A 9051-nucleotide genomic window follows, 5' to 3' on the forward strand; every position below is an offset into this window, starting at 1 on the left:
CAAAACAACTTTTTTTTTGGTAGAAATTTAAGAAAATTATAGTAAAAACCAGAGGTGTAACTGGATAGGAAATGAAACCCAGGTGCCAGGTTATGGTCTGAAAAATTTGCCTTACATTTCAATATGAATTGGGCTCTTAATTCCTTTTGGCTCTGCTGGAAACTCCAGTGCTAATGCTCATGAAAGTGAGATTAATACCAGGTAACCAACACTATACAAACTTTCTTCCCACCTCTGCCAATGCAGCAAGTGCCAGAGCATTATGAACCTGAGAGGAATTCCACCAGAAAAATATTCTGTGCAGGAGGAGCATATGGTATTGTTTGGATGAATTACAAGTCACTGAGGCTAGGGACAGACATTCAAAAAGCCTGAATTGATTCAATTTTTGCAGGTTAGTTTAATCTGGCTAGACTAAATCAGTCTTGTAACCGGACAGACATCCCAGAAATGCAGGCACATGCCTGCAGTGACTCAGGCTAGAAGCTGGGGGGCGCTAGAGAAGCCCTCCATTCCTTCCACAGCATGGAGCTGAGGGGGGTGTGGCCAGGCCCTGATTAGCTCAGCAGGGAATTGATAACAGTATTTAATCACCCAGTTAGGAAAACATTACCAGCTACTTGTTGATTCTACCTGTTGATTCAGGACCATAGCCAGCATGTGGTCTGCTAGCTAATACACAGACATCTCCTCAGCAAGGCAGAGGGGAGGGGGGAATTCCTGCTTAGCAGGGAGTGGTGACGGGGGTGGGGAAGCAGTGTGCAGTCTCTGAAGCTCCAGCCAGGGAGCAGAGAGGAGAGGCCAGCCCTACTGTGGGGCAGAGAGCCCCGCCCTGCCCAGAGAGCATGCCAGCAAGGGGTCTGGGACAGACATTGCATAAATCGGTTTGAGCTAACTCAGTTAAGTCTGATATACTACACTCAACCAGGTTTATCTCAAACCGGTTTCAGCCATTCTCAAACTGGTTTATACGCACTGAGCATCTGTTCTGTTACAGATTTAAACCAGTTTCTGATCACTTAAACTGGTTTACGTGTAATGCCTGTCCCTAGCCGGAAGCACTATGAGCAGCAGTTATAACACTATGACAAGCTATTGAAGCAATCTGGCAGTGGAGATATACCAGAGGATTAAGAACTGCCTACTTGAAGCATAAAAAAACATACTTGAGCTAATTCTGGGTTTGCAGCCAGTAATTTGCAACAACAAAGCTTTTCTTAGAAAAATCACTGGCACCACAATCCATTGCTTTTCCAACCAGGCTTTCTTCCCTCCAAAACTGCTGTTAAGGCCAGACAATTAGAAAGGTCAGTTTGTGCTCTATTCAACCCCAGTGTTAGTACTCTCACCCTGTGAGAAGCTGATTAAGGCAAATGACAAAGATGGAAGTAAGTGTAGTATGTAGCTATTTCCCAGGGCAGCAATAAACAGCAGGATCATATGTACAGTTTAGGTCTAATTATTGTGACAGTCCTAAGCCTGTGATGACACAGAGATCCTTATATTCCATTTGAGAAACTATGATGCACAAATTGTTTATTAATATTTGTGTCTGTGATGGTCTGCAGGAGTCAAAAGGTATTTTTGGCTCCTAACATTTTACTCAGACTGAAAATTATGGAAAATGACTTGAGAGCAAAGTGTTTGAAGCATGTCGGCCCAGGCACTCCAGAGCCAGGTTCAGTTTCCATGTATGCAAGGCACTCTAGGAAAGTGAGAGCAGACTCAGACTTGTTCGTCTTTCTTAAGAACAGATTCCAGCAGAAGTAGCATCAGTCTGAGCTTCTTCATGCTGCCACTTTACCCACCCCCAGGTGTGGCTTTAGCTGCAGGTGACAGTAATTCCTAGGCTGAAGGTGACACGAGTGCCAACTCTTAGGAGTCTTTTTCATTTTTGACTGCAGTCCTCTGCCCACTAGGAACTGCATCAATCCATTTCCCACAAACCAATAAACAAACTCCTCATATAGTAACTACCATGAGTCACTCCTGACCAAGACTGCATTTGGTTAGGTAACCTGAAGGTTAAAACCTCCACTTCACCTTGTATTAGCAATGATGGGTGCCAGAGGCCCTCCCATAAGAGAGCATTCACACTTCTCTGACCCATAATTAGGGCAGTTCAGGAAGCTTTATGAGCATAGGGAAAGGCCTGGCTTTCAGGCAGCACCTTCAAAAACTGGTATAGCGCACAGCAATTGGAATTCTACATCTACAGCTAAGGAAAAAGAAGAACAAGAAATGGCATTGGAACACCTGCCAAAGGCTTGATCCAACTCTATTTCTAAATCTAGGCAAAGCGAAAATAAGGCAAGATTTTTCTCTTTGCAGTGACCTTTCCAATAAAGACTTCCTTGTTAAGGTTCCCTTTAACTGACCCCCATTCTCAAAAGCACAACGGTGTCCTCACACTGTTCAAGCAAACTGAGCTGTGTGGAAGTTTTTGAACCCTTGGAGGAATTTACCTCCCAAAGTGTCCCATAAATTGAAATGCCCTAAACCTGCTCTGAGCAGCCAGAGGAGCACTGCCAATGTGTCCTGTCAGATAGGAGCAATAAAGGAGAGGTGGTGATACCTTGCATTGGGATCTCCATGGCTGTGTGATGCTTCATGAGCTGCCTGTCTTCCAGTTCACTATCAGATCCCTCATCTTCTTGAATTTCTATGTCGGAGTCATCATTACCTGGTTAAAAACAAAGTAACCCAAAGCACTTAATTAATATCAGAAAGTAGGACTGGAATAGGCATCTCAGGCCAGTGAGCCCAGACCCGTGCATTTGCAGGCAACAAAGAGTCCTAAAAACACAGTCTACTCCAGTCCCTCGCACATCACAGCCACAGAGCACTTGTTACACATGTGTACAGAATGAAACCCACAATATGTCAAAGGTAAAAAGCAGGGAAAACAAGGAAAAAACACCCTCATAGCAATTCATGAATGTGGCAGGGTCAGCCACAATTATAAGCTTTTCTGCACTCACCCAGAACAAAAGCAGGACACCGATGAAACAGGGAGTGGGATATGTGGAACCAGCTCTCCCTGCTGCAGTGCTGGGGAACAGCCAACAGCCGTAAAAGAGGGTACCATTATAAACAGCAGCATCAAAGAAAACGAGATGAACAGGAATTGCAAGACAAAAGCCCTGAGACAATGCTCAGACTGTATAATAAAGGCAATGTTCTACATATATATTCTCCAGGTATGAATCATATTAGCTTTCAGTCAGATGGTGCTATTTTGGCAATGGATTATAGAATAAAAATCTCGTAAAAGGTTTTGAAAAGTGTGGACCTTATTAATGTTCCCTATTCTTAATGTGTCTTCTAGGCTTTCAGTCTGATAAGAGCAATAACAAAATGCACCCTGGGAAACTATCTTACATTTACTTGATGATTAAGAGTATGCTGTGATATCCTCATGTGATTGAAGGAGTGGTGGCTGAACTTTAACATGTTTGGTGAGACAGAAGAGCTCCCAAAGTCCAGGTACTGCTCTAAATACTTGCAAATTTCCATTATCCATCTCCCCACTTTTCTCTTCCCATGCTACTTAGTTGACCTGGCCCCCAGCCAGCCAGTTGAATCAAAACATGCTCTCTTGAACTTAAGATGGATCTGCAGCCTCTAGCTCCTTCTGCCCAATCCCAATATATTCTCTGACTCAGAATCCCAACTGCCAACAGGCTTCCACCTAAAAGATCTCTCCCAGACCTTTTAAAATACTCCACAGGTTTACTGAGCTCCAGCCATATCTTTCCTGCACCAGTGATTTTTTCAGTCCAAAGCTGAACTGAAACTGGAGTCTGGATGGATTCTGACATTGTCCTGAGACTCTGTTTAGGTTGCTGTATTCAAATATCTATTGGAAGCTGGATGACGATAAAGAGGCACTGATCCCACCTTGTGGTACCTTGCCACGGATGACTCAGCCACTTCCCTTCATTTTCTCATACCCTGCTCTGATGATGGTCCAGCAAGGGTTAAGAGAAGGGTGAGGGTTAGGCTCTATTCTCCTCAGGTCCCTTTCCCATAATAGTACCCTTTCTTTTTGCCAGTTCATGTCACATCCTCCTGTGCACTTGTCTGGAGATGGACTAAACTCCTTTTGTGCCTACCCTCTTCTCATTCAGGACTGACTTCATTGTAAGTGTGAAGTCTGCTGTCTAAGTCACTGGGTGTTTTTTCTTTCCTCAAAAATGCAATTTATGGGCCAGGTACTCAGGTGATGCAAACTGATGTCAATCTCTTCATTTAAATTGAGATAAATCAATGTAGTCCCGATAGTTTAAAAAATTGTGCTTCTGGCAACAATGCCAGAAGGTAGATGTGAATACTTATGCTAACCCTCTCAGTCAACAAAACTGTCATAAACACAAAAGCACTCAGCATAAGGGTTTTAGCCTTTGCAAGTATGCATTTTAGAAACAAATGCAAATCATTTTAGTGGCAATAAGTAATTCTTTTCAGGGTAGATTTAATTACCAAAGTACCATTGTAGAAAATGGAACTAACCCCTTTAATTATGATTAGAGGTAAGCTGACAGTACCTTATTACTTTTTAATCACAGGTAAATGCATACATACTGGGCAGCTTTTTCATTGCCTTGTGATTATAATACCAAGTTATTGATAACAATATAATAGGAAGCAAAACATTTAATCCATTGTTCAGTAAGATGATGGGACTGGACAACAGCATTAATTAAATAGATGTTAAGTACATTTGCTGTAACAGCCAAACTTAATACATGTAAATGAAGTATGTATTCCTCTGCCTGATACTTAGTTAGAGCCAAATACTATTTGCAGTTATTCAGTATTCATTAGAATCCAAATTGGCTCAGGGAAATTCCTCAGTAAGAACTTAGACAGGGTCTCAAGATTTACTGCTCTCTATATTGCGGAGTAGGGCTGGAATGGTTCATGCAGCTGCTGTTAACCTCCAACTTGCTTGCTTTCTAGTCTGCTCAGTTGAGCAGCAATTTCTCTTTCAATTTTTTAAAATGCTGTGTGGTCACTGGATGCTCCTGAGGGTTAGCAGCACTGGCCAAAATCAAGGCTACAGCAGAGTCACTGGGTGCATCCACACAATATGCTTTACTTGAGATTACAGCTAATACCTGTGCGGTAAGCATCACTGTCTACATGTGCAGATGGTTACTGTGCAGCAATTTGCTCTAATTGCGAGACAATTTTCTATCTGAAAATGCAAGTAGAAAATTCACTCTCGATTACTTACTGCGCAGTAGCGTATGTGTTGGTGCCGGACCAGGAGCAAATGTACTCTGGGTCAGTTGGGCAGCAGGGGGAAGGAGATTGCTCCCTGCCTCTGGGAGCTGCCTGCTGCTGGAATAGCTCAGTTGTGGGGCTTGGGCTGGGAGACTCTTCTTTCCCAGCACTAGCTCCACCATCATGGGGGCTGGGCTGGGAGATCCTTATCTTCCAGTGCTAGCTCCAAAGTCGTAGGGCCGGCACTGGAAAATCCTTACTGGGAGCAGTATGAGTTCCGCAGTCACCGGGCTTGGGCTGGGAGATTTTTCTCTCCCGGCACCAGCTCCATGGTTGTGAGGCCAGCGCTGGAAGATTCTTTTCTCCCAGTGCCGGCCCCACAATGGCAGAGATTTGGCTGGGAGATAAGGATCTCCCAGCCCCGATCCCACAATCGCAGAGTGGGGGCTGGGAGCTCCCTGCTGCTGGGGCAGGGGGACATCGAGCCCGCTTGAGTTCCAGTGGTGGAGCCAGCCCTGGCAGCAGGCAGCTCCCAGGGGCAGAGAAAAATGTCCCAGCCCCAACCAGGAGACAGCTGTCTCCTGGCTCTGATCCCTGCTAGCCCCTGGATTGGCATCCAAGGGAAGCCAGAGCTCCCCCTGGCTGCTGCAGGGTCCCAGTGCAGGGCCTCAGGGAGCAGGAGCAGCCTGCTGCTAGGAGCAGGAAATCTGTCCCATGTCCCTGCACTGTATCCTGGAGAGTTTACTCTAGAGTACATTACTCTAGAGTAAATTGCTCCCAGATTATTTGTACATGTAGACACACTCACTGTATATACTCTGTCAATGCACCTAACATCTGCCTGCTCTTCAGCATCCCTCTCCTAATCCAAGGCTCTTGAGAGCAGAGACAGTCAACTGTATACAACATGTGACAGTCCAGTAATATCAACTACTGGAACCATTAGCAGAATTGCTTTCATAGTAAGAATTCACAATACTAACCCTAGTAAGCACCACTGCTGTGTGTAGTGCCACCTACAGCATTAACTCAAGTGCCACTTGGCATGAAACCATACAAGTCATGAAGTAATATCCTATTAGTCCCCATCCAAGCAACACTGACTCCTATTGGGTGATGCTTCTCAATTTTACATTCCATTTTCCCCTACTGCATTTATGAAAATTTGTACCAAGGTATGCAATGCATCCTTCCCCAAGGAAAACAGGTCCTAGTGGAAGGGTTAGCAAAGCAAGAAGGGGAAGGGTGATCAACATCTTTACTATCTCTACCTTCCAATAGATGCAGTAAAGCTATTTTCTAGACATCCCTCCTTTTACCTCCTTCAGGTTTTTTGAATTATTTGAACTCAATCCTCCAGCATCCAGTGTCCCCTCTGAGCCTCCATTAGCAGCCTGTGATCCAATACCTGCTTCTGACCACCCTCTTTTTAAAAAGTGAAATGATGAATATGAAACAGCTCTCCATCAAGCTTTTCTTCTACAAAGTGGGATTGCTACTGGGATCCTAAGGAGAAAAGTGCTTTAGGAACAGGCAAGACACTTGCTGCAGAGTTAATAAGAGGCTAGATGTCTCTAAGCTGCTTCAGAAAGGGCAAGCACTTTAGGGGGGGAGATGATGGTCTAAGTCTTGCATTTTCTCCTCTAGTATCTTCCTTTTTCCACCAGCAATTGCCCGCCTTAGTCACCCTCACAATCCCTGCATGGAGTATCTCTGTCATCCCTGCTCATACTAACTTTTTCTCCTCCACTCACTTAAAACCTTTTAAAGAATCGCCACAGTCAGTAATGAAGTCGCAGACTTCTGTAATTGAGAGTTTCCACATGTGTATGACGGGATACAAAAGTCTAAACCCGCCAATCAAGGATGCAATTTTTGTGCCTCAACCATACTAGATAGTGGGCATATCTACATGTGCAATTAATATGAAGCAATAAACTCCATAGTTTATTGCTCCCAGGCATGCCGTTTGAATGTGCACCTGGGAGTAATATACTCTGGGAGTTTATTGCCATTTGAACATGCACCCAGGAGTGGAACATGTTGAGCTGGGTTGGAGCAGCCCTAGCTAGCAGGGGATCTGGTAGGGGGGTTACAATGCCAGCCAGGGGCTACTCCCCCCAAGCCCAACATACTGTGGAAAGGCTGGTTGGGACATGGGGGTTCTTCAGTGTGGGGTTAGTTGGCAGGAAGCCCCTGCACTGAAGCACCCTTGTGTTTCAGCCAGCTGGGATAACATCTACATGTGTGCTGCTGCAGCGCTTTTTACTCTACAGCAAATAGTATTTGTATTTACAGGCATTATCATGCTGTGGAGTAAATTAGTTTACTCCAGCCTAATAAGGGTGTTGAAATAGATTAATCCAGGCCTCTAACATGACTAAAAAAAGAGTGAAGAAAAAAAAATGGTCTTGCTTCGTATTTTAAAATGTTTTAAAATAAAAAAACCTCTTCTGCTTATTATGACTCCATGCACAATTCTTTTGGAATAAATGTTCGTCCTTTCCTAAAAACAAAAAGGTGATAACAGTTCTCAAAACAAAACTTGTTCGTTGCTAGCTGCTCCAGTGGCAGATTAGGGCAGGGGGCTAGGACCTACCCCAGGCCTGCAGCTCTTTCCAAGCCATGTGCCTTGATCACCCAATTGGGGCACGGGGCGGGAACCTGCCCCTGATCAAGACAGTTTCCAGCCCCTGCTCTGCAATTGAGGGCTGGAGGCTGGGGAGCATATTCTTCACTCAGCTCCATGAGTGTGGAGCTGGATGGGAAACAGGCTGGGGAACTTGTTCCCCACTCAACTTCGTGAGCATGGAGCTGGGCAGGGAACGGGCTCCCCAGCCCCTACCAGCAGGGAGCTCCCAGCACCAGCTCTTTGACCATCACGAAGAGCCTCCCAACCTGGGCCCCATGACTGCGGAGCTCAGGCTGGGAGATAAGGGTCTCCCAGCCTGAGTCCTGCAACCATAGAGCTGGCACTGGGAGATAAGGGTCTTCCAGCCTGAGCCCCGCAACCGCAGAGCTGGTGCTGGGAGATAAGGGTCTCCCAGCCCCCACTCATGATCTTGGAGTGGGGGGCTGGGAGTTCCTCGCTGCAAGGGCAGGGGGGCATAGTCTCTACCTGGGCTCCAGTGGAAGAGCCCACCCTGGCAGCAGGCAGGGGCAGGGAACAACCTCTCGCAGATTTCTTCCCAGTCATGCATCTACATGAGTGCTACTTAAAAGCCCTTAAAAGCCGTGGTTTGACGTAGCTCCCAGCACTCGGGAGCCAGGAGCAATGGGGAGAGGAGGGATCCAGGCACACGTGTGTCCTGCACACATGTGTGCCCCCTTACCACACCCGGAGCAGAGGCGAACGCAACAGCAGCAGCAGAGGCAAATGCAGCAGCAACGGGGGCAGCAGCAGCTGATCCCCCTCAGGTAAGTGGGGCAGAGGGACCGACGCGGCTGAGTCGGATCTGGAGGGGAAGCTCCCCGGATCCCTCTTAACTGAGCCGCGCGAACAGAGTGCGCAAACAGGCGCGTTCTGTAAGAGCGTGCCGGCGTTTGCGTCGGCGTTTGCGCCGGCAGGCGAGCAGGAAGGGCCAGGAGGCAGACTCCTGCTAGCGCGGGGTGAAGGCACCGCACTCAGCCAGAAACAGGCAGTAACTCCTAAGATGGTGTCGCCACGGAGTGCTGCCAGGGCCCCTGCCTGGGGGGCACAGCTTTCCCAGGGCTTGTCTGAGGCCTCCACCCAGACACAGCCCATGGAGGAGCTGGTGTCCCCCCACCCTCTGGCCTGCGGGAGTTGCCCAGCAAGGCCGGGGGGGCAGGGACTGGGGACCC

General features: G+C 46.8%; 1 protein-coding gene across 4 annotated transcripts in view; it reads right to left on the reverse strand.

Moving 5' to 3' along the window:
- Positions 1-9051, reverse strand: part of CLUAP1 (clusterin associated protein 1) — a 305549-nt gene that overhangs the window by 21874 nt on the left and 274624 nt on the right. For all 4 annotated transcript variants that reach the window (XM_019507567.1, XM_019507568.1, XM_019507569.1 and 1 more), the window contains exon 10: positions 2576-2683. In XM_019507567.1, coding sequence (XP_019363112.1) covers positions 2576-2683 — 108 coding nt within the window. The remainder of the gene's footprint in view (positions 1-2575; positions 2684-9051) is intronic.

The sequence above is a fragment of the Gavialis gangeticus genome, unplaced genomic scaffold (genome assembly GCF_001723915.1).
Source record: "Gavialis gangeticus isolate Ggan-Ray unplaced genomic scaffold, GavGan_comp1, whole genome shotgun sequence".
Classification (NCBI taxonomy): domain Eukaryota; kingdom Metazoa; phylum Chordata; order Crocodylia; family Gavialidae; genus Gavialis; species Gavialis gangeticus.